Here is a 25556-nt window from a genome sequence, read left to right as displayed (position 1 = left end):
CCGAATACTCCACCGTAATATTGCCATCGATGACACTTATGTTGTGATAATTATTGACTCAACATAACACTGGAGTCTGAACTTGTCAGCTTCTCTTGAATTCCCCCGTTAGTTTCAGTGGAGACCACCTGTCAAGTAGGAAGCAGCTTGTTGGAGTGACGACAGGCAGCCAGACGATGCAAACACGTGACCTGAGCATGTTTCTCAGTATGTTTCCCCTTCAGTCCCTGGTGTGTCTGGCTTGATCGATGCAGAGACTGAAACCAGCTGCAGTTGCATCAGCAGCTGCAGGAGAGCGGCAGCCAAACGCACTGTGCTGTATATGCAGTGTTTGAGGGATGGGGTCCAGCAGACTGCGATGCAGCACAGCGAGCTGGGTGTGAGCGCAGGGCACGTTACCGCCCGTGTGCAGAGCAGCAGAACGGCCTCCCAGCATCTTGGCAGGACTCACTTCTCACAATACACTTCCTACTTCCTCCTCAGCATCTTTCAACAAACAGTACCAAGCGTCAAGATGATGTACGAGCTGGTTTACACTGCCGTACAATCCCAACGCTCTTTATTACAATTTAAATGATCTTATGCCGCGCACCTCCAGCACATACTGGTCTCGCTGGGATTCTGTGCACGAGAATAAGTGAAAATTTTTTAAAAAACCCGGCACCAACGGAAAATCCAGAGCACGAACCAGTTGCCTCCTCTGCCTGCGACTCTCACTGCATAAATAATCGAAGCCTTCAGACAAAGAACCACACGAGCCGGTTATAGAATATTTTGTACCAAGCAGCGTAATTGCAAATGTGACATCAATCACTCGACATCCACCTTGACTGGATGAGTACGGACGTTAAAAGCCAATTATGCAAATACAGTATTGAGATAATGAGCTCTCACTGCATAAAATTAACCTATGTGTGTTTTCTTTTCCCCTTGCCACACCACTTTGAAAAGACATTTACAAAAAGGTTCAGACACAGACACCCGGGATCCGTGTGTGGCAGCAGCTGAAATACTGTGAATTAAAAAACGTACATCTAAACATCCTGCCTCCTAGTTTTCAGCAAATCTCTTCTCTTATTTGCATTTTACCTGCCATCATCCCATAAATCCGCACTTCCTCCTGTGTTGTTCGATGAGGAACGTTGTGTGAGTTATGCAGTGTCCCTGGAAGGAGACGCTGCTGCACTTTGGGCTTATGGCAAAAACAGATTGAGGCTGAATTATTGACAAGAGTCATTCGCTCGGCCGGTGGACGGCTGCCAGGGAGGAGACATCTACTCTGTGTTTTGTTTTTGGATAAACACGTATTTGCTTAGAGGAGATAAATTCTTCTTGGTGACATATTGACGGAGTCGTGTTTGCTTCTAGGTGATTAAAATCGGCGCCCTGGGCCACAGGAAGAGGATCATCGCCTCACTGGCAGAGAGACCCTACGAAGAAGCTCCCAGCAAGTCCCGTCGTCTGTCCCCCATCATGGTGAGACTGGTGACCTGTCATGATCTGTGTTGTGAGCTCTAATCGCTCAGATCCGATGTGGTGTGAACTTCACATGCAGACCTTGAATAAATAGGTTATCTTTGAATTGCTCATCCAAACTAGAGCTGCAATGATGAGTCATTTAATGTATTAGTTCATCTAGTTAATCAGACGTAAGTGTTTTTGTCACTTTTTAGAATATGTGGAAAAACGTTTCCGGCTCCAGATGTGAGATTTTACTGCTTTTCTTTGTGATGAACAAAATTTAATTGAAAATCTTAAAAAAACTAAGTGTTTCAGTTTTCTGACATTATTCAGACCAATATATTGTTTCTTTTCTTTCTTTTCTTTCTTTCTTTCTTTCTTTCTTTCTTTCTTTCTTTCTTTCTTTTATTCTATGTTTCTCTCCCTTTTCTTTCTTTCTTTTTCTCAATCTTTCTTTCTTTTTTCTATGTTTCCATCTATCTGTCTATGTTTCTCTCTATCTTTCTTTCTGTTTCTCTCTATCTTTCTTTCTGTTTCTCTCTATCTTTCTTTCTGTTTCTCTCTTTCTTTCTTTCTTTCTATCTTTATTTCTTTCTCTCTATATTTCTGTATTCTTTTCGATGTTTCTCTCTATATTTCAATTTTTTCTTTCTCTCTATCTTTCTTTCTGTTTCTCTCTTTCTTTCTTTTGCTCTATCTTTCTCTTTCTTTCTTTCTTTCTTTCTTTCTTTCTTTCTTTCTTTCTTTCTTTCTATCTGTGCTCACATTGTTATCGATCATATAGATGATCACAAGTTTCAGCTCTAAATCCAGGTTACATTAACAATGATTGATGAATAGTTTCATTAGAAATAAGATGCACAGCTGGTTTTCAATGATATTTTTCATACACTGGTTTGTTTACATGACTGGTGAAACGTGAGAAATCAAAACAACAGATGTCGCTGAGTCGTCTTATTACTCGATGTGTTTTGAGATGACTTGCACTTCAGGGCCTCGGTGGATAATCATAACATTTTGTTGCGTGTTGTAGTAAAACGGTTTAACTCTGTGAACCCCGGTGTTCATTAGACGACACAGGTTTGATATCTTCTCTCTCTCTGTGAAGCACAAGAAGACGTCACAGTCTCAGTAGCGTGTTTCTATCTGAAGCTCAGAGTGTGATTCAGACTGCAGCAGTGTTCGAGCCGCTTTATCACCACTACACTGCAGAAACATACCGTCAGCGCTAATTCACTTAATACACTGGATATGCTCAAGATGGCCAATTAGATAAAAGGGTAGTTGTGCAGATGCCCTCAGTGTGACCCATATTTAGAGTCAGTGACGCTGCTGCGAGATGCTTTACACCATAAAATGCTTTCAAGAGAAAAAAAAGTACTTGCACAGAGATGGATGCTGCCTCTCTTATTGGACAACAATCAGAACAGAGCTTAAGATGGAGGTTAAACCAGCGTCACGTGGAAATCTGTGTCTCTACGCCAACATCATTCTGTGAGAAAATGGATCCTCTCCTTTCTGAGGCGGAAATCTAATTTTGGAACGAGATTCTTCAATATCATTATGCTCACAACGGTTAAACACTCAGGGCTGATTTCCCAGGCAGATTAAACTGGGCTGGAAAGAATGGAGACTCTCCACGGAGGAGGCTCTTTTGTCGAGGATTAAGCTTGGATGTAGATCAGGGGAAACCGGCCTGCGCACACAGCGCTGTCAGCTCATTCATCTGTGCTGTGTTTGTCGTCTTTTGTGTGTGTGTTTGTGTGGCAGTTTCATGACCTCCTGTCCCAGACCACGTCCCCCCTCAGTCAGATGGACCCCTACACCAGTCGCTCCATGGACATGCTCCTGCCGCTGACCGAGTCGGACCGCCGGCGGAGAGGAGCGGACCAGGACTGTAGTGTGTCTCTGCGGTCGTACAGCGAGAGGCCGCGCTCTGTAGTGAGTTCCTCATTTCACCTTTATCGACAACAAGAAACTCGTTCTCATTCACTCTGAGTGAGCGATTAGGAGGAACATGGAGGAGGACGCTGAGACACTGAGACACTGAGCTGATCTGGATGCAAAACGAACTTCCTGGTTGAGTTAAATCTCATCGGTCAGAGCCAAAGAACCACAACATTAGAATGTGATTAGGAAAATTGAAATAGGAGAAACTGACTGTTGAGTAATTTAACAAAATATAAATTGAGACAATATGAATTAGTCATAGATTTGGCTGTATTGTTTGTTCTGTCTCTTTTATATTGGAGGATGAATTATTAGACCGTTGTGGTCAATGTTGGGAATCAATGAGCAGTGAGTTTAAAAACAATATATTTTAAAAGAATTATTTTGGTTTGTCTGACATTTAATTTACTTCAGCAGCCAAAAAGCCACATTCCTGTCGGATATCTTATCAATTTAATTGATTTCCCACAATAAGTTTTATAACTTAAGTAACTTCTGTTTAAAAGGGGAAAGTAATATTAGGAAGCTCCACAGTGTCTCTTATGGTTAAAACAAATATATTCTATCACATATATTTTAGATGTTTAGAAGTTAAACTTATGTTTTGCATTACATCAGATAAAAGACTTCAAAACATCATTTATTTATGACTTGTTAGTCTTTGATTTCAAAAAGGCATCAAATCATTAATTTGGATAATATTATTATTGTATTATTACTTTTCCAATTAAATGACTTCTACTAGAAGCACTGAGTTATTTGGCTTCACTTAGGGGATTTTATCCCAGAGTGAAATCAAGAGCTGCCTTTAATTTAAAGAAGGTTTAATATAATGAAAACAAACAACTAAACATAAGAACTAATCCACTCGATTCTTCTCTCCCTGACGTGAGTTCAGTTCTCATGTGCCTCCCTGAATTCCCTCAGCTCGCCTGTGATGCTGGGCCTTGGAGAATGAACTCAGAGTATCTCAGTGATCAGAATCTACCATTTTCTAAAGGTCACTCGCACAAACAGTCGCCCGGTTCCTGCTTCACTTCGGCCGAACACAAAACACCGAGCAGCGTCTGCAGGGGAAAAGTTGCACGACGGCACTCACCAGGGTCCATATATGTAAAATCAATACTTCAATTCAAAATGCTTAGTGGATTATTGTACTCATTGTATTTTACTCTGACAAGTGATTTATGAAAGAGCTGAGCACGGCGTACGTTGACCTCAAGGCCAAACCCAGGGCATGAATATTTATGTTTGTAGAAGCAGATAGAAAATGATTTTTATTAAAGTGCTGACCAGGTGCACTTCACTTTGCCTCGTGCTAATGTGCGGCAGTCAGACGTCGTGACAGATTTGATCTGTTGTTCAGTTCTAATATAATGCAGAATACAGTCTTTCTTTAAAGTCTTAAGATGAGGATCTGTGTCCTGACGATAGACTGTATATGTATAAATAGATGAAACGTCTCCACTTCCTCCCACTGCACCCAAATTAGGCCAAAATATCCTGGAAATGGGTGCTGCCATCTTGACTTTGGACGTAATGTGCGCCAGAGTCCGCGCAGTCGTGATCGTGGTGTCTTGACCAAATCGTGCGTCGGTCTCAGCTGTCAATCATGATGTTTTGCCCTGTTTTCATAGCATCAAATAATGAATAAAAACCAAACTTACTAGTAAAATCAAAACCTGAAACATCAGTGTGATAAGAACTACGTAAATTGAGAGAAACCATCTTTGAGAAAAGATTCACGTGTACTATTTAGTTTGGTCCATGTCCAATCTACTAACATGGAGGAGGCAGAGTTTATGACCTACACTGCAGGCAGCCACCAGGTTGCGATCAAAATGATGTGGATACTCTATGGGTCGTCGGGAGGAATTTGTTTGTTTCTTGTCACAGGTTTAGTTTTAGTTTCCTCTTTTCATTGCGATCACCAAACAGTGTTTTTTCCATCTCTGCAGGACAGACAGAGCGAGCGGCACAAAGACTCTCGTATAAACCTCCGGCCGCCGAGCCAGTCTGCGACCTACGCCACGGTGTCCGCCTGGCATCACCAGCCCGAGAAACTCATCCTGGAGTCCTGCGGGTACGAGGCCACGGTGAGTCACGTTTTACTCTCTTTACATTTCACTATTCACAATGAATCTATATATAACACACTTTTTTACCATCAAGCAGTTTGACCCAACACTGGTGTGGTTTCGATTCTTTCTCCTAGTACCTAGGATCAATGATCATCAGGGATCTACGAGGGATCGAGTCCACACAAGACGCCTGCGCCAAAATTAGGGTGAATATCACTGGAAATAACTAAGAATCTACTGAAACCATTTTGTTGACTATGAATGTTAATAAAAGACAGTAAATGTTTACAGTGATGATTTTAGCTGACAATCACCATTCGTCACAATCAATTTGAAGTGCAGGAACCATTGTGTGTCATAGGCTATATAATTTTTTATAGCATCAAAGATCTAAGACTAGTTTGGTCTATGTCCCATCCAATAACATGGAGGAGGCAAGGTTTATAACATGGGGGTGATGAAGATGATTTGGCTTCACTTTTGAGGAGCTGTCCAGCTTTATTTACAGTCAATAGTTTGCACGACATGTACTTTTTCTTTTTATTGTGTCCCTTACAGAAATCAAAAGACTCTAGAAAGGGTCCAGTTGTCATCCTGTCCATCACCTACCGAGGGGTCAAGTTCATCGATGCAGCCACGAAGGTAAAGGGACAGTATGTGTGTGTGTGTGTCTCTGTGTTTATTGATCTGTACAACTCACACACCCCAGGTTCAGCCTCCATTAGCAGCTGATTTCCAGTCACTCCCCTCCACTTCCTTTGCCGTCTCTCCATCAGTCCATCGTCGCAGAGCACGAGATCAGGAACATCTCCTGCGCCGCCCAGGACCCAGACGACCTCTGCACTTTTGCTTACATCACCAAGGATCTGAAGAGTGGCCACCACTTCTGTCATGTCTTCAGCACCGTGGAAGTGGTGAGGCAAACACGTCAACACTGTTAGAAACATCAGCCTGAAGCAAAGAGTGTTTGTAAAGATGGACGCTGCGTCTCCACTTCCTCGCACTATTCAGAAGTGAAGCCAGAATATAATCGATGCAATCATGCACGGTGATGTTAGTTTGAACCAGAGTAGCGAACGAGGGGATGGAGCCATGCTATCAAAGTCAGTCTCATTTCACCCCGTTTTTTAAAGCATCAAATAACAAATTAGAACCAAACTTATCGTAATAATCTGCACTTGTTCATCTGTGTGGTAAGAACTACCTACAGTGACACACACCATATTGGAGAAAAACGTATTTGGACGTTTTAATTTGGTCCATGTCCCATCCACTAACATGGAGGAGGGAGAGTTTTTGACCTAAACTGCAGTCAGCCACTAGGAAACGATCAAAACAACTTGGCTTCACTTTTGGGCAGCTGTCATGTCGTCCATCTTTATAAACAGTCTATGATGTTGCTGATCCAGGATTCTTTCCCCTTCCTTTAACATGACGGGATAGGACGTTAGCCTCTGCGAATGTTCACACTCTCCGAACTCGCCTCTGGTTCTTTAAAGTCCTTCAGACATGAGCTTTTTATAAACTCATTATTGAGTCTAAAAACCAGGTGTCCTTTGTGGGATGTCAGGAATCCTGCGGTCAGAACTGCATGCTGCATCCGATGGACATCATTTCCTTTGATTGGCTCGTCAAATGGCTTAATTGAAGTTCCACTCCCGCTACGCTTGGCATTTCCACGTACAGGCACCGATTATGTTGTAATTTGTGTCTCGGCTTCTGTAAAGGTTGATTACAGTAAATCATCTGTGACCGACGGGCGACTGCAGAGCCACGTTTACCTGCAGGGAAACTGTTTTAACTGAGCAGTAATGATTTGATTTGAGTTTTCACAAGACCAGATTATAAGTTTAATGCGTCACTCATTTGTATTTAACACAAGTCAACAAAAAACAGTGTTTTGCTTTTCTCTGAAAATGAGCTGTGGGATAATTTTTGTAATTATCCCAACGATTTGAGGAGAAAAGCTTTTCTGTGCTACGCTATGATTGTTTTTTTGTGTGATTCATAATTATGGTATTTCTAGTTATTGAAATGTAAAATATATAAAATATTGAATGCATCAGAAGTGATTAGAATTATAAATATGGTAAACTTTGATGATTAAAGCCACTTGTTGCTTTTCCAACAACTAATTATTAAGCAGAGGTTTAATATGGAGGTCGTTTAAGGATCCAATCAAATTAGTTGCAAATACACTGTGAATCAATTAAAAAACCTATTAAAACTTAAAAACAACCACTGTGAGGACGTTGTGTCCGCACCAGCTGAAGTAGAAGGACTCATGTTTGGTTTGTTCACACAGACACAGACCTACGAGATCATCCTGACGCTGGGACAGGCCTTCGAGGTGGCCTATCAGATGGCGATCCAGTCCAGGGCGAGACAGTACGTCCCCCCTTCATCTCATGTCTCAGAGGTCATCGAGACCAAAACCACCCGTCCTGCGTCCCAGTCGTGGAGCAGCATGCGGAGATCAGCAGTGAGTACCACCTCACAAACACCGGAGCACGATGAAAGTGTGTATCTGTGAGTGTGTGCGATCGCAAGTCACGAAACGTGCACGGACCTCGTGACCGACTTCTTCCTGTGAATAACCAGTGGGCCACCTACAGAGGAGGCTTCACTGTGTGTGCGTGTGTGTGGGAGAAAGTGATGACTCACTACTTTACTTCCAATTTCCTCTCGCCCAACCCCCAACTCAGTGACTCACTCCGATCGGGGGGGGGGGGGTTTGCCTTTTGTGCATATATGCGAAACATGATGAATGAATAGTTTTATTTGTTGCGCGCAGGCGGGTGTATGATTTCCTGTGGGACTTCTCTCAGGGCTCCGCCGCGCCGGTTGGACCCATCCGCTGCTTCCTCGCCATTGATTGACTGTGTTGCGTAAACGCTCACGTAGACCTCCGCGCCGCGCACTGATGCATTGACCTCTCAGGCTGCATATAATGAGCCTCCGGTGATCACTGTCACCCGAGAGTAGCTGCACAGCCGGGAGCTCCGACGCTGCCCGGACCACATGCTCATGCAGGGACACAAATCACTTTGGTTTACTACCTGCCTGTGAGGATAAAATATGGAGTAATCACAGAGCTGCATAATGAGTGCGGCTGCTTGTTAGGTTTCCGTGCTCATTACCGCTTCGACGAATGCACCCAAATCTGCTTAGTTTAGACAGAAAGTGTTGCAGACAAACAGTTGGCGAAGCTCCACCCGCCTCACTTACAGTCACTACACCTGTTAAACTTTGAATCCTGGCTTTTTTTTATCAAATACAGTTCATCCATATACAGTGATGATTACAGGAGATTTCCTAACTCAAGATGATTGAGTAATATTTGAAACAACAATTTGACTAGAAGTCAGTTTTGCCTGCTGAAATGACGGTGGATCATTTTATCATTTTTAAGCAAGAGAAAGATGTTCGGCTCATAAAACAGAGGAGAAGAAAATGAAAATTGTACACGAAAATAAAACATAGCCTACGTCAAACCTTCATAAAAGCTTTACGATAAATAATAAGGTTTTATGAAGAGATTTAAACGACACTAAGAAGTTCCTAAAATTCGTAGTTTATTATATAGTTTATTGCGCTAAAAGACAGAGAGGATAAAGTCAGCATGGAAATAAAGAAAAAGCTTTGTTATAGCAAAGCTTATTAAACCTAGTGTATTTATTTTAAGCAGGATATTTATTCTTAAATAACACTGTTTACCTGCTACTTGTTTATATGTACGTATGTTTTAACGTTACAAGAGAAATGGTTGTTATGATGAAACCGAATTAAATATGTCTTCGACAAATGTGATGTTCATAAATCTCTGGTATTCGTAGGTTTGATGGAGATTAGTCTGCTCTCTTGCATGTTCCCAGAAAGTGCATGAAAATGTAACTTGTAACTTTATAAAGGACTCACTGCTGAGGGGAATAGACTGTATATAAAAATGTAGGAGACGTCTCCACTTCCTCCTATTGTACAAAAATTAAAGAAGATTTTGGCCGGTGTTTCTAGCATCAAATAACTAATTAAACCCATAATTAACGTCTACTTTTACTTCCTAATTTGGTCCAATTCACTAACATGGAGGAGGTGGGGGTGTATGAAAATGATTTGGCTTCACTTTCCATGTCGTCCATCTTTATAAACAGTCTACATGCTAATGATCACAGCTAACGTTAGGGCAGATAATTCATTCCTCACACTTCACTTCTTGTGCTTTTAGATTTTTGAAAAGTTTAAAGAAAAACAATCTTTACATGTTGAGAAAACCAAAGCTTCACACACCTGCCGTGCCTAGTCACGGTTGCCAAGTGATAATTTGGACAATCAGCGATGGTTAATTACAACATGTGAAGTTGAATCATTTTCCTGTGAATAAAAACAACTTCTCCTACCGCTGTCACTAAAAACATCCGGTGCCTTTACAATGCTCTGTCCCGCTCTTCTCTCTCGTTTTCTTTAACATGTCTTTGTTCTTGTCTTCTTGGTCCTCCTGCCTCCCAGGGTGCCCCTCTGCTCGAATGCCGCTGCTGTCACTGTCACACGTGTACTACCCACCGTCCTTCCTTCCTCCCGTTGCACTCTGTTAGCCCTGGAGTCCAGGTCCTTCTCTTTCCTTTCCTCTATTTAACCTTTGAATCATCACACATCTGCTTCCACACCACTCCCCTCCCCTCTTTTATTACGTTCCCCCCCGGTGTCTGCGGGTGCCGCGCTGCACTTTCTGCCCCCCCCCCTCTCGTCTTGTGGATCTTAAAAACCCTCAGCCATGAACGTTCTCCTCATGCCTTTACTTTCCCCATCTCTCATCTTCATCATCTCATTTTCACACCTTAAGATGCAGTTAGTTCAAGACAATAAGGAGAAAAGGTTTTTTTTCTCGATGTGTTTAACCTTGTCGTTACGAGGACTGTTGGCCAGTGAGGGGGTTTATTCCATAGTGGTGATAAAAAAAGAAGTTGAAGTGGACTTTGTTGGATCATTTGCTGAATACTGTATCTACCTACATGTTGAACTGAAGGTGTAAACTATAACATTCTAGGTTTTTTGACATTGTAATTCTAAGTAAAGTGACTGCTCATGTTATGACAGAAGCCACTGGTGTAGAGCACGTGCTGCTTTTAGACGCAGCATTTTAACACGAGGGTCGTAGCCTTGGGTTTCCTGCTGAGTGTATTTCCTGTCAGACATCATCCATGTTGTGGATTGACGAACCTCGACCTTGTCTGTGATCGATAACAACGATCACCGGACTGTGCCTCTGAATCCACATGCACGTTTTGTGTGTGTGTGTGAGAGAGAGAGAGAGAGAGAGAGAGAGAGAGAGAGCTGAGGACTCGCCAGTGTTGGCGAGAAATGGCCGCCACTGCTCCGCCCGTCTCACGCCCTCCTCTCGTCCCTCCTCCCTCCCTTCCTCCCCCTCCTCCGGCAGATCGACCCCTGGAGATGGACGCAGACATGCAGTCCTGGGCAGCACCACCTGGCTCTTGGACCAGCGCGACTCCAACAGGCGCCCCGTCAGCACCAAGTACGAGACCACCATATTCTGAGGCCGACCCCCACCCGTCCACAGCTGCCCCCTCTGCCCCCCCACACACTTTCCTCTTACCCTGCATCCACTTTTTCATCTCTCTCTCTCTCTCTCTCTCTCTTGCACTCACACATACGTACATGCGAGCCCCGTGCCTTCTCACTGTGATGGTATAGCAACCCCTCAGGGCTGCCTACTCCTGCACCCTCCTTTGCCCTGCCCAGCGACCTTCATCACCAACCTCCCGCCCGCCATGACAAACTCTCCCGTGCCTCCCCCCCCTTTCCGACTACCCCCCCGGCAGCCTCCTCGCCTGTTGCTGCTGCAGCCAATGGCGGAGCCCTGGAACGGAGGATCTCGGACTGATCTCATTTTACAGTGGCCCTGCTCTCTCAACCAAACTGCCTCTTCCTCCTCATCCTCCTCCTCCTGACAGCTTGCATCTGCCTCCAAATCCCCGATACCTCCCAGAGGTTGCATCTTTATATTTCTTCCTCTTTTTTTTTTTTTTTATTCATATTGATTCGCAAACAGCTTGATATTTTTTATTTTGCATCTAGACTCCTCATTAGCAAGTTTGAGAGTTTCCAGCAAGCTTAAGTTTTAATATTGAATAAATACAAAGTAAAAAGTTTTATGTCACACCAAAGGAGCGAGTCTGTCAATGGCTCAAGCTTGTTTGCTTTCTTCCAGAGAGTTAATGAGAATATCGATGGTGCTCTCAAGTCCGTACAGCAAATATAAAGCTACAGGCAGCAGCTCAGTGTAAAGGAAGCGTGAGGAAACAGCTTCTCTGGCTTCGTCCACTCGTCCGTCCATCTCATTTCTTTAATCCGTATCAAATTCAAAGTGTAAAGATGACAAATAACTTCTTTATGTGCCAAAGTATTTCCTGCTACTTTGTGTGCAGGCCCCTGATAGCGCCCGAAGTTTGCATTTTTATTTTTACCTCCACCAAGGAGGTTATGTTTTCCCCCCTGACCCCTGTTTGTTCGTTTATGTGCAAAACTACACACATACAACTGAACAGATTTCCACGAAACCTGGTGGAAGGATGCGATATGGGTCAGGGAGGAACCCATTATATTTTGGTACGGAAGTGGACGGATCCAGGAAAAACATTTTCAATTTCTTTAAAATTGCAAAATAGGGTGTTTTTCAATAATTTCGTTAATTTCTCAGAGAATAATTCGTGGATCTTGATGAAATCAGACATGTTTAGGGACCTGGTATCTATGAGTGTGAGCAGTGTCTGGGCAGAGGAACTTTACTGAGTTCTGCCTGTTTCAAACCATTTTGTGAACTGACCTCCTGTAAAATGGTGATTTGTCACTTTTACTCGTAATCTTTAAGATTTATTTTATACAATAGAGATACAGTGTGATTTTCAGAGGGGGAGTTCTCACCTGTGTTCAGCTTTTGTACGAAGCTAACTTAGCCGGCTGCTAGCTATAGTTTAATATTTATGTCACAGACGTGAGAGTGTTATCAGTGTTTGCATCTATTTCTCAGCAAGAAAGCATTTAATCGTTTTCCTTTTACTCGCAGACTAAAGATTTAAACTTCCAATGTGTAAAATATTATAAAAAACATTTTCAGCATAACTTTTTATTTTTAATTTACTGACTTTTGTCGATAATTTTACTTGTTTATTTGGGTGTTTTGCCTCAAGACATGATTATTTTTTTTTTCTTTCTCCATCTGTAGCCTGTCCTGTCTTACCAGGCATCTACCACTGTGAGGCACTCATGAGGAGGCTGCTTTGCTAGCATGGGAATGCAAGACGGAACAAATAATCAGTGAAAGACAAAAAAAAGCCCCAAAAAAAGCAGCTACATGCAGCAAACAACCTTTTTTTTTTTCCTTTCTACACATTTGTACAATACTCATGATAACAACAACACGACGGAATCTATCGCTGATGTCTGAACTCAAACGGACTGAGAACTGAACCCTCACAAACACACACACACACACAAACACACACACACACACATTGGAGGACAACTTTCCTACACTATCCCGAGGACAACAGCCTTACTTGATTTATCGGGTTATCTATAATCAACTAAAGCCCCGACCACCTCCTGCCCCTTGACCTCCCTGAGCACCACCACCCAACAGCTGCACGCCCCGCCCCTGCTTCTACGAGACTTTAAAAAAAAAGAGAAAAGAGACAACGCGTCTGATTTCCTGCTGTTGTGTTGAACTGACTCCGACTGGCTGGGATGACGTTGTTGTTTCGCTGGTACAGTTTGGTCCAGATGAGTCTTTCCGCTCTGGTCTCGTTCTGCCCTGTGCCTCTCAGCAGTCACGGTAGCACCGAGAGAGACTGCAAATCACGGCATCTTCTTCTTCTTGTTGTCAATTTAAAAGAAAACACTGTGTTCCAAAAAAAAAAAAAAACGAAGAACGTGGCACTATCCCTTTTAATACCTTCTTTTTTTTTTCTTACGATGCAAATAGGAAAAAAATCTGTGCATTTTGTGATACCTTTTTGATAGACGGGGGAAATTTGACTGAACTACTTTGGGAGTGAGCGATTAGAAGACGGGGTCGTGGAGGAGATCCTGACATTAAGACAACCAGAGGCAAAGGGAAAAGACACAACACAAGCATAATGGAGTGTACTGACTTTGCTTCTGCATCTCACAATTATGGCAATCGGAAAACAAAAAACATCCTCAGTTTAACTGGAGTGTATTATCAACCAGCCCCGAGCACAATTTTGCACATTTCCCCCCAAACATAGCATCTTATCATTAGCGGTATCCATGCTGGTTTTTCGCACCGATTTAGAATAAAGCAGAACACGCAAAAGTATGTCACTTGAAAATAAACGGCAGTGGGAAAAAAAATAAAAATAACGATTCAATTCCACGACATTAAAAAAGGAGCCAAGTTTTTAAGAAAAAAATGAATCTGGTGTGGTGTCGAATAGATTTGTGATGCTGAGGACGTGACACAATCTTTTTTATTTTTTTTGATTTCTATTTTGAAGAATCTTCCTTCTGCTGCACTGTGACTCAGAAATGCTCGTTGTGGAGTCGACGCATATCTGTGGGCCCCCCCCCCCCCTCCCCCCCACTCTGTGTGCGCTACCTGCTGTGCGTGCTTGTGTGCCTTGTTTCTCTGTGTGTCCTCATGGGAGTTTGGGACTGTTACTGTTACATCACCGGCCACCGTCCTTGTTTGTGTGCTGCTGCGGGAGATGCGAGGTTTCTTTTTTTCGAGCTCCTCTCCGGTGTGTGTGTCTGCTGGAGACTGTTAAAAAAGATGTAACCGGTCTCGTGTGCGGCGGTGCCGTGGCTGCGTCGCCATTGCCGCCATTGTTCTGACTGTTCACTGTTAGCTTCCACTGACGATGCATGTTGGCAGTGTCTCCTCTCTGTGTGTGTTCTGTCCTCCCTCGATGCACTTGGCCTGAGCAGTCGTCGTTTGTACCGTAGCAGTGTCTCGTCTCCTCTCACTCATCTGCTTTTTATGTTCCCCCTCCTCACACACAAATCATCCTCATCCCTCCTCCACTGTCGTCATCCCTTCCCCAACTACAGATTTTCTGTCACGTATGTTCTCCCATTTTGTGCGTCACCAAGACAACCTGCTCCAGTATGGATGCATAATATAAAAAAGCATTACACTTTAATGAGCAGCAGCTATTTACAGCAAGTTTTGGTGGCATGATAATGGCTGTGCATGTACCAGTCTCTTTTAACATTGGTGTTTTCCTTGTGTAGCTCGCCCCAGCGTTCAAGTTTCCGGATACCAAGCTGTGAGTTGAAGGGGAGCGGCCGCTGTGAGTGTGTCTGCGTGCATTGAGTTTAGTGGGCAGAGCAGTGGAAAGAAAAGAGAGGGAGGTAGAGAGAGAGAGAGGAAATGAGAGGTAAAGCCTTACGAAAAACATGCAGGGCCGACCAGCGCTGCTCTGACATTTAGATCCCACTCTGAATATCCCCCCCTGCTCCTGCACTGACCCCCCCCCCACACCCACACACACCACACGATATGAATCCCAACACGACACGGACGAGACGCAAGCCGTTGTCCCACATCAGCGGCCGAGTGGGACCAGGTGTGTCCCTCCCGTCTCCAGGAAAGGTCAGCCAGAAAGGTCAAGACTAATTCCTGGCCTCCGTGTGACTCTCTGATCTCATCATGTAGGTACTGTAATGTTTTAGAGCACCGTAGACCATTAATGATATAGACCGTTAATGAGCATTTCTATTGATTCAGGTCTATGGGAGATAGTCACAGCAGGGGGTGAAGGGAACTGTAACAGAAATGTAGAGACGAGAAAAAAGAAAACTGTACCAGCATCCGATGCTTTGCCCATGTTTGTGGACAGAGTGTGGCTCAATGGAAATGTGATTCTGTCTCAAATTTCAAAGCAATATTATATTAATGAAATTAAATAAGACAATGACAAAAAGAATCCCTCTCACGTCTGTTGTCGGCATGACTTTTTGTTTTTACTGGTTGAGTGAGAAAAGACAGAAAAGAGAACGTGAAACCAGCCGTTTAACAATAAAGAGACAACTATTACAACCTGCTAATTATTGAACGATTACAACCTTCAATGTTTCCCAGAGGTTAGTGAGGTGTGTGCGACTTCTAATTTAAACCATCAGCCTAAATTTGCGTGTGTTTAAGTCTCGGAGCAACACGTCTGATTCTGTATCGTATTTTCTGTATCGTCACAAACTCCTCGAACTTAGTGGATGAAAAAAAAGTGATTTTCAAATAACTTCCAAAGGTCCAACGAAACAAAATGCAGCATTACTTAATTTCTATGAAAGACAGAGCGTATTATATAATTTCCACTTATTATATTTTTATAACAAAATACTGCATTGGTGTTTTTCTGTCGTGCCGTAGTAAATGTGGAGATACGATATTTCTGCCAATCTGGAGTAATAATTGGGTTTAATCTTTTTATGGTGTTGCAGACTAATTCATTGTTTTATTCATGTTGTTAGAAACGTATTTGAGGATCCTGGAATTACCTTTAAAACCAAAAGAAGTGTTAAAGACCGTATGTTTCTGTTTTTAAGTTTCCATGCATTTAAATGTTCAAGCTCCAAGAAGGTTCCAGATCCCAAGAGTGGTTTAACACAAATTAATACAACTCCTCTAAAGATTCTGCAGAGAACACGAATGCTTTGTTTACTGTGGCAGGTAACCAGTGTATTTATTTCTGTACAATATGAAAAATGTCCTCATGTGACTCGCTTGAATAGTGTTCAACTTTTCACCCTTTGAAACTTTCTTATGTTGTATAATCGATCACATGAACATCCTGTCCGTGACCTTCAGGGACAACACATCCGATCTTGCAGGAATAAACTGTTAAACTTAAAGATACCTGCATTTTCATTTGTTTGGACGTCACGTGCACTGATCAACCGGCTGCCTGAAGAAATTGAAAAGTATTCAATTTGTGATTTAAGCACAAATAAGCAGCTGTTTAATAATAACACACTAATATCAAGTCTGTGTTTGGTTTGTGATTTTAAGAAAATCAACAGAGATCAGAAGAAAAAGAAAAGAGTGCATCGTGTCTTTGGTAACTTACACAAACATCTTTATTATTATTAACAAATTGTGAACATATTTCTTGGTACTTTGTTTTTCCTGTTGACAGTGAAAGAGGTGAAACCTAATAAAATCAACCAATAACATTTTATTGGTATAGCCCCGAAAAACCCTATGAACACAATCACCCACCAAACTGTACCACCCTCTCATAGTAATAATTCAGTACTTGACCTATTCTTAGTTTTTTTTTTCTAAATGTTATAGTTTTAACAAAATATAATACTATACTTTTTGGCATTTTATGACTTTTTCTTATATGGAAGCAACACACAAAATAACAAAATTGTATGCATATGTGTACTGCTCCTCATGCTGAAGGTGAGGAGGCTTGAAAACCCCAAGAGTGAACCCAAGAGAACTTATTAAACTGTGTTGCTTCGACATCTCTCAACTGATTCTCCCTGTAACATCGTCGTTCTCTGTATTAACATCAAAGCCACGAGCTCAGGTCACTTCAGGTCACACTCGGCTCGAGGTCTCTCCGGCCTCGGCCGCTCCTGGTGGGAACAGCAGTTTCCGGAGGATCGGTGCAAAGTAGGGACCAAAGGCCGCTTTGTTGAAGTGGACGATTTTCCTAAACACCGTCGACAGCTCAGCGAGCTCGGCTCTCACCAGGCCCAGGGGGGCGGGCAAGTCAAGACTCACTTTGGCAGGACCGGCCTGCAGCAAGGCCCAGAGGAAGCCCTTCATCCTTTTTCCTGTGTTTGATGGAGAGGGAGAGAGAGAGAGAGAGAGAGAGAGAGAGAGAGAGAGAGAGAGAGAGAGAGAGAGAGAGAGAGAGAGAGAGAGAGAGAGAGAGAGAGAGAGAGAGAGTCAGTTCTCTGCAGCAGCAGCAGCAGAGATAACCGATGCTAAATGACATTATAATACATGTTTCTTTTGTTGAATAAAAATCAGAACAGACCAAGATATTAAAACTATATAAAATGTAGTTTTAGCCCTGAAGGTTTTTTTTCTATCAACCTGAAATGTCAGAATTTTCTAAATATAAAGTGAACGCATGACAACCACCAACCAGAGGTTACCTGAATAAAGTTTTCAACATGGGATCAAACAATTAACACTTATATAACATATGAGCATTTACAATATTTACAATTTATCAAATTTAATACATTTTAAGGTAAAAGTGCTGAACATCTCCTGGTACCAGCTCCTAACACGTGAGGACTTTAAGCTTCAATGTAACATATGGTTGCAAATATACAAACATTTGTTCATCATTAGCAAACAGCTGCAGCGATGGACAGTCTGAGGAAAGTCATGTGACTTCTATTAGAGCCTGTAAACCTTTTTACATTAAGTCTTAATGAAATTAAAATTATGACCCTGAATATGAGCAGAATAATAATGTCTCCTTTAATGGTCGGATTCATTCCTAATGAAAATGTTTAATGAGCTTTGAGGGGTTCGTATTCTCTATCATCTGTAAAACATTTCCCAAATACTCCTGAAATGAAATTAAAAAATAACCACCACTAATATCCAGCTATAAATACATGGAAATGTAAATATAAAATAAGGAGTTATCGCATTCCCCCCATTGGTGCTGCAGCTACTTACTGATCAGTGTCTCGTGCTCTGACCTACGACTGTGTGGACGCGGTTGTTGTGTTTAAACAGGTCACATATTTGTCCCTTCAGCAGATCCTGGTTGTCCTGAGGCAGCGCCGCTCTCCCCTGGCTCCTCGCAGCGTCGTTCACCTGCAGCACAAGTTTCTCCCCGAGCCCCAAAAGCGCCCCCTTCAGGTCCTCGTCCCTACAGCAGCCAGAAGCAGACACATTACCCGCAGGCTTCGTTAGATGTGTATTAGGTCACAGGCAATTCACAAGCAATGCTGAGAGTTCTGGGACTCGCACAGGTCAATAAATTTGGGTCTTAATAACATCTTGGTCTCTCAGGAGGTTTAGATTGAATAAAATTACATTTTAATAAAGGTGATTAAGGAAGAAATGGCCTGTGCTACAGTTTTACTGCAGCTCAGCTCTGAGTGTGAACAGGCCTTTGGTATCACAAGCTGCTGTTCCACATCTATCCACTAATCATGACCCGGGCTTCTCTTGAACAGAAAGAATGAGGTTAGCTGGATCCGTTCTGACAGGCCTCCTGCCTCCTGTCACCTCCGTTGGATTTCCTACTCGTACGCTACCCGTTATTCTTGACAGCCGGTACATGCATCAGCGTGTCCCCCTCTTACCTGGCGTGACTGTCCTCCAGCAAGGCAGCGGTGGTCTGCTTCAGTTCACCAGCAAACCCCTTCAGAAGGAAAACCGCTTCCCCGGTCTGAGCTTTGGTCAGCAGCAGCACCGACGCCTCCAGGACCAGCTTCTGGAGCCTGAGGGCCACAGCGTCCAGGCAACCTTTGTCCAGCAGCACGATCTGTGTCGGGGTCGCATGTGGTTAATCACGAGGGAATTTCAAGCAAAATTAGCCTCTGCATTAGAAAATAAATAACTTTATCTAGATGAAAACAATCTGGGTTGATAAGAAAAAGGAATATGTAAAAACTGTAAAACAGATTACCGCCAAACTTGGTGGGATGATGTGATATGAGTCAAGAAAGACTTAATACTCCCTGAATAATCAATAAATCATAATTCAAGTAAAAAAAGGCCTGGTGTGTGAGGCTGCCGCTGACCTCAGGATCTTTCTGGTCCTGCGGCTCCCAGCAGAGCAGACGCATGTAGGCCCGGTTGAGGATGGGGGGGCGATGCTGACGTGGCCATCGGGACCGAGAAAACCTGAAGCCAAGCGATGGTATCAACCAGAACATCTATTAAAAAAGACATAAATACTGTCAATAAATGTTCATATGATAAAGAAGATGAATACACTGCAGAGTCACAGAATCACTCCCGTGTAGAAAGGCCTGGAGCATCTCTGAGATTTTGCTAAAGGTGGAAATGAGGCTCTGGTTTGTTTCTATTTGAACAACACAGACGTAAAATCAATGTTTTCTTTGTTTTCATGAACAGAAAATATTGAAAGTGTCTGAGCAACAAAGAGTTTCTGCTCCGTCTGGAGACAGTTGCCTCCCCCGAAGGAAATGATTGAATATTGTTCTTCTTAAGAGCTGAAATTATTACTTTATTAATAAATAAGTCGAACCGAAGAAAGATTACAATGTTATTTCATTATGTTTCAGCCCTTTTTTTTGGACAAATATCACTGAAAAACTCTGGTTCCAGCTTTTCACAATGTGAATGTTTGCTCACCTCAGGCTCTGGGATCATTTTAAAATGTTTTTTAAAGACCGAAACAGTTAATCAAGTAACAATAAAACACTTGATTATAAAATAATTGTTTTAATACGCCAATATTTCACTTATCAGCCAAAGTAATGGATTTGCTGACGATATATATCTTGGAGGACGGAGTCAGGAACAGGCGACTAACAGTTTGTCATGAAGGATATTTAGCAGTTGAGCCAACATGACTTTGTCAGCTTGTCACTTTGCCAGCGACTGTGATTACACAGCTGTACTGGCACAGAATATTATCGGAGCCAAAACAGCCACAGTTCATCAGCGATTGGCCGTCCAATGATCATGAATCCCACGCTCACAAAGTCACCTTTAGCATCTATCACTCGCATCGCAGCAGCCGGGGGGGAACAGAGGTCTAAACGCCCCCCAGAGGGACGTCCTTCACACTCACCGGACATCCTGTCCAGGATCTCCTGGAACTTGCCCCTCTCGTACTGCGCGTGCTGCAGCAGGAGATGGTGATACTGGATGGTGAAGTTGAGGTCGTCGCTCATCATCAGCCCCAAGACGCGGAGGATGTTCCTGAGGGGAGAGCGAGGGAGCAGGGTCGTGTTTGGGTGAACGTTATTGGAAGGTGTTATCTCAAAACTACACCAGCATGCAGACAAGCAAACTCTATTTGTGCAGCACTAGAGGAAGAGACAACAGAACAACACGGTTTTTAACCCACAAAGTAAACGCTATCAGTAGTGGAAATATAAAGTAGATGCATGAGACCTTATCCAAAGATGAACTGACATGCAAAGGGATTATTACAAGACACAAGTCTGATAAGGTTCATCTGGGTTCAGTGATCTTCAGGCTTAAAGGAAACAGATGATGCTCATGTTCAGATTCATAATTTTAACTTGTGTTATCATTTGAAAAGGTTCACATGCCCTAATGTGGAGAAAAAACACATCTCTCCTGTCCAGTGCTGCAGCTCCTCTTTGCAGCCTCAGTCTGAAACACTTGGTTTTAGCGCCTTTCTCTTTAAGACCCGCCTCCCGGTAAAGTTACTGCTGGAAGTTCATTATGCCAATGTCAGCCATTGAGATATCTGCCGGACAACTGACACACAATGTTTCAGGAGCAGTGTTTTCTGCTGGACTACTGAGCTCCCTTTACACTTTGATCTTTCCAACTTTGCCGAACTTTCATATAAAATACCTATAAAACACGCGAGAGGAAAGAGAAACCGAAAAAGCATCATGTGTCTCCTTTAAGCTTATTCTGCCAAAATGGTTTTAATCCGAGCGTCACCTCAGCAGCTCCACAGGGTCCTTCAGGTCCCTCAGTGCCTGCATCTCTGGGATTCGAACCAGAGCACACATAGACGCCATGGTCTCAATGATGTAAAGCATCAGCCCGTGGAAGTCCAGCACTCCGTGATCGGCCGCCCTCTTGATCAGCTCCGTGTCCAGAGACTCGTCGATCTGAGATGTCAGTCTGACGTGTCGGGGCAGCAGCATCAGCAGGAGGTTCTAATGGGAAACATGTGCAGTTTGCACAGAAACTTTCAGTTTATCCGTCAAGGTGAATGTGAGCATGTGTCCTCTGGATTATTACAAAGAAGTTTTATCTAATAATAAAAAACATATTATCAGAAGCTCAATCAATCAATCAAATTTTATTTGTATAGCCCATATTCACAAATCACAATTTGTCTCATAGGGCCTTAACATGGTGTGACATCCTCTGTTCTTAACCCTCAACAAGAGTAAGGAAAAACTACTAAAACACCCTTTTAACAGGTAAAGAACGTAGAAACCTCAGAGAGAGCCACATGTGAGGATCCCTCTCCCAGGACGGACAGAAGTGCAATAGATGTCAAGTGTAAAGGAGAACATCACCAAGATGATCCACCACCAAGATCGGATGCCACTATAGTCCACAGTCATTGTCCACTGCCGCCATTAGGATCCATCATCAGCTGCCACCTCGGTCGTGGTCCACTACCAGTATCTGATGCCAACACGATAAAGGATCCGCCTTTATTATCACGATCAGCCAGCACGATGCAGAATCCGCCATACTGGATCCACCATTACGATCTCTGATACGCGATCCACAGATCCTAATCCACGATGTGGCCGCAGCCGCGGCCCTGGATCTGCGGACGATAAGGCAAAGGGACTCCGGGGAAGAAGTCAAGTCAGTAACATGTATTGATGGGATATGAATTACTTTGATGTGATAACGATTGAGAAGAGGAAGGAGAAGCTGGAAAGAGAAGCTCCGTCTGTCATGTGTCCCCCGACCTTCTAGATCTACAGCAGCAGAACTAAGAGCAGGTCTAAGACAAGCCTGGACCAGCTCTAACTATAAGCTTTATAGCTGCACATAAGAAAGATTTTATGGCATCATTTTCACTGCAGCTGTCGAAATAAAAACCGTCCATGTGTCTCTGCTCCAGCTCCATTCACCAGTCAGTGAATTCAACAGGTGACATAAACCACAAGCTGTTCCTCAGGTCAGTACGTTTGGGAACTGCTGCGACAGTATTTTATCTGAACTGCTCAGATAGAAAAACACTGATCACGCAGAATAAGCAGCATTTTAATTTAGAGATTGGTTGTGGTTAAAGATGAGGATTTTTGTCATTTAATATTTTAATATTTCGATTTCGAAGAGGCAACGTTGGGCTTCTGCCAATATTTAATGCTTTTGCTTTATCATTTTTTAGGACCTTCCATTACTGTGCTGCTTAAAATAAAATTTAACAAACCACAATTGACAAACGATGCAAAGCCAGTAGTGATGATAAGATTGTATAATATTATGTTTATCACTGATCATATCATTTTCTTAATGTTTTATGTACAATTATATCTCCTGTGTAATAATAGTTCCTGGTGTCAGAAAATTGATTAACCAGTCAAAATAAATAAATAAATTAGTTTAAACTATGAAATAGTTTGACCCTTAAATAGGAACTTAAAAATTAATTTGATGCTTTTATTCTCACGGTCTTTTCTTGCTTTGTGTGTGAGGAGTGTGTGACTGATAGTCACAGGTTAAATAACAGGAAATAGGTCCAGTAAATGAAAGAGTAATGCTGAACTGTAGATCAGTTAAAAAGTCTTTAAAACTACGTTTCTTTTCTAATATTCAGATAGAAAACTTTTAAAATATGAAGAATTCTAAACAGAGTTTGGTTTACTCGTCAAAGCCGCAGCTCTTCTGGTTCAGGAAGCCGGGGATCATGGGTAATATCCTCCATTTGGTTGTGTTTCAGTCAGAGTTTAACACACTGATTGTGTTGTTTTTTCTCTTCATGAAAAGTTGTCTATTTTGTTTTTGCTGAAATTGAAGCATGCCCATAAATCGATGAACTTTTAGTCACTGTAAAAAATGATAATTAAGCAGCCTCCTGCAAACACGACCCAATATTACAACAACCTCACGTTTACTTAATACACAAATAGCCCACAAGTATATAAAAACACATTATACAGCAAAATGTATTCAAGACTTCTGGACTTTAAAGGAAATTAGGATTAGACTTTCTGAAACCTAATTTCTTTTGTTGAGGGAATTTAATTCAGTTGTGGATTTACGGACAGCATGAGAGTAGTTGGGAGGATCTGAGTTCAGCTGCTCATGGAGGACGTCCCAAAACGCCCGCTGACAGACATCCTTCACTCCGCCCGCCAAACTACAGAGAGGAGCACGTTTGGAAGGAACACCGGTAAGAAGAGCCTGAACTCCCAGATTGATTTTTAAAAACAAGAGTAGCCAGGGTCACGTGACTGAGGTGGAGTTTGCCTTGCCTGTCCGTGGGAGTCTCCTGGAATTCGAAGCAGCAGCTCAGGTTCATCACCATCTCGTGTGCGAGGCTCATGTTGGATAAACGATTCTTCAGCTCCATCAGTCTGGATAATGAGGCGGTGGGCAGTCTCTCTGACACCACAGACAGGACACACACCCACAGATAATTAAAACTGCCACCGTGGTTATAATTCAATCAGTAATGCTCCCTGAACGTGCCTTAAAAACAATAAGTGCTATAATAAAGCTGCATACCTGCAGGAGAGTCACGCTTATCCAGCCGGGGAAGGTCGTCAGCCGCCTTGCTTCTTTGATTTGCCTTTTCAGCGAAAGTCTAAACCTTTCAAACAGTGAATCACAAATAAGACACAACTTAATGAAACTGGTCGTTGAGCAATTCAGTTGTTTAGAGCGATAACGATCAGTGGAACGATCGATGATTTTGATGAACAGAAAATCAATTAAAGCTTTGAAAAATTACTAAAATGATCAATGAATTGACTTTGATCTTTTCAAAATGTGACAGTTTGCTGCTTTTCTTTGTTTTAAGTAACAACAAACAGAATAGTCACGAGGTGTTTACTGTCTGTGGGACAAAAGAAAACTTTTGATGGTGCCATTTCAAGCTCTAAGTAACTGTGACTTAAAATCCTTTTTGCTGTCAGGTTGTATTTAGTGAAGATTTTATGTGAATAGTATCACATTCAGTAAAGTGGAAGTCTTTGGACGGTTGGTCAGACAAAAGTAAACATTGGTGTTGTGAGTCCTGTGATTGGACATGATTCCACAAGTCTGATGTTTTAAAAACTAAACAATCAATCAATAATGAAATATAATCTTTAGTCTACTTCTAATTTTGAAAGTTGTACATTTTCTAAATCATATATTTAAGGAACAAAATATAAGCATCACGATCGATGCCTCATTATCATTTACTTTAAGTTTAAAGTCTGAGCGAAGGTTGTGCCTTTAAATATTGTCGTACGTTTCATTACATTGTGATGATAATTGATATTGCCCTAATCTTAGTATCGCCTATATAACCTGAATGCGTCATAGACTGTGTTTTAGATGTATTTTTTTTACTTTATATACAGTCTATGGGATACTTTCAAGTTTCAGGTTTTATTTGAACCTGTTTGTTCCTGCTTGTTCTTCTTCTGTGGTTCAGTGGAGAGAAAACTGCTGCTGTGTTTGTGTCAATGAAACAAACAGCTGGAAAAAGTCCTGGTTCCTTCTGACACCAACCACAACAAATATATGTACCACATGTGTCTCTGCAGGTTTGATACTGCACCTCGGAACGATCAGAATGAATACACAAGCAGTCCTTTGGTTTGCTTGTTTGTTGGTTTGCTTGTTTGTCAGCAGGTAAACTATGACACCGATTTCGACTGAACTCGGTTTGGACAAAGAGGCAAAACCAGGAATTTTTTTTGCACTTTCTTTTACATTGGGAGATTGGAAATTTTCAATTATTTCTCAGAGATTCATAATAATTGATGATGAAAAAAATAAAATGAGACACATTTAGGGAACTGATGTGTTTAAGTGTGTGTAATTTTGTGCAGCTTGATTGGACTTAACAGAACTGTTGGACCTCGGTGGAGATATGTGCTCTACTTAGAAACTATTTTTGTTTCTGGTCTGATTTTTTATTACTAGAATGTTATTGTAGTTTTAATAAGTTTTAGAACTTTGTTTTGATGCAGTGACACTTAAATCTCCCTGTAAGTGACCAAATTCAAGTACATCTCATTTAAATACTATTACGTATTCCAAACTACTTTTTTTGTCTGATCAATGATAAAAACATTCAAGATTTGATGGCTCAAATCGGAAAACTCTGGTTTACCTAGATGTGTGGGACTTATACTTTAGAATAATAATAATTTGTCCTTGTTTGTATAAACTGTAGA

At 42.2% G+C, this 25556-nt stretch overlaps 2 protein-coding genes across 11 annotated transcripts in view; one reads left to right on the top strand and one right to left on the bottom strand.

Annotated features, from left to right (window-relative positions):
- The window catches only part of anks1ab (ankyrin repeat and sterile alpha motif domain containing 1Ab), a 44937-nt gene extending 28555 nt beyond the window's left edge, over positions 1 to 16382 (top strand). For 3 of the 10 annotated variants that reach the window (XM_035152010.2, XM_047339352.1, XM_047339353.1), the window contains 10 exons: positions 1369 to 1476; positions 3232 to 3402; positions 5370 to 5507; positions 5627 to 5698; positions 6051 to 6134; positions 6269 to 6406; positions 7798 to 7974; positions 9982 to 10097; positions 10927 to 11022; positions 14763 to 16382. In XM_035152010.2, the coding sequence (XP_035007901.2) occupies positions 1369 to 1476; positions 3232 to 3402; positions 5370 to 5507; positions 5627 to 5698; positions 6051 to 6134; positions 6269 to 6406; positions 7798 to 7974; positions 9982 to 10097; positions 10927 to 11022; positions 14763 to 14844 (1182 nt within the window). In that variant the 3' untranslated portion in view covers positions 14845 to 16382. Of the gene's footprint in view, positions 1 to 1368; positions 1477 to 3231; positions 3403 to 5369; positions 5508 to 5626; positions 5699 to 6050; positions 6135 to 6268; positions 6407 to 7797; positions 7975 to 9981; positions 10098 to 10926; positions 11023 to 12732 lie in introns of all 10 variants that reach the window. The other 7 variants (XM_035152009.2, XM_035152005.2, XM_035152011.2 and 4 more) reach the window with 7 other exon arrangements.
- A 233-nt stretch (positions 16383 to 16615) lies between these two features.
- LOC118104643 (T-complex protein 11 X-linked protein 2) overlaps positions 16616 to 25556 on the bottom strand; it is a 10035-nt gene continuing 1094 nt past the window's right edge. Inside the window, 9 exon segments of the mRNA XM_047339305.1 lie at positions 16616 to 17318; positions 18207 to 18379; positions 18819 to 19000; positions 19260 to 19334; positions 20181 to 20409; positions 21130 to 21382; positions 23427 to 23524; positions 23640 to 23769; positions 23893 to 23971. Coding sequence (XP_047195261.1) covers positions 17080 to 17318; positions 18207 to 18379; positions 18819 to 19000; positions 19260 to 19334; positions 20181 to 20409; positions 21130 to 21382; positions 23427 to 23524; positions 23640 to 23769; positions 23893 to 23971 — 1458 coding nt within the window. The 3' untranslated portion in view covers positions 16616 to 17079.

The sequence above is a fragment of the Hippoglossus stenolepis genome, chromosome 3 (genome assembly GCF_022539355.2).
Source record: "Hippoglossus stenolepis isolate QCI-W04-F060 chromosome 3, HSTE1.2, whole genome shotgun sequence".
NCBI lineage: Eukaryota > Metazoa > Chordata > Actinopteri > Pleuronectiformes > Pleuronectidae > Hippoglossus > Hippoglossus stenolepis.
The sequence above is the reverse complement of the archived record's forward strand: the minus strand, read 5'-3'. Positions and strand labels throughout refer to the sequence as shown.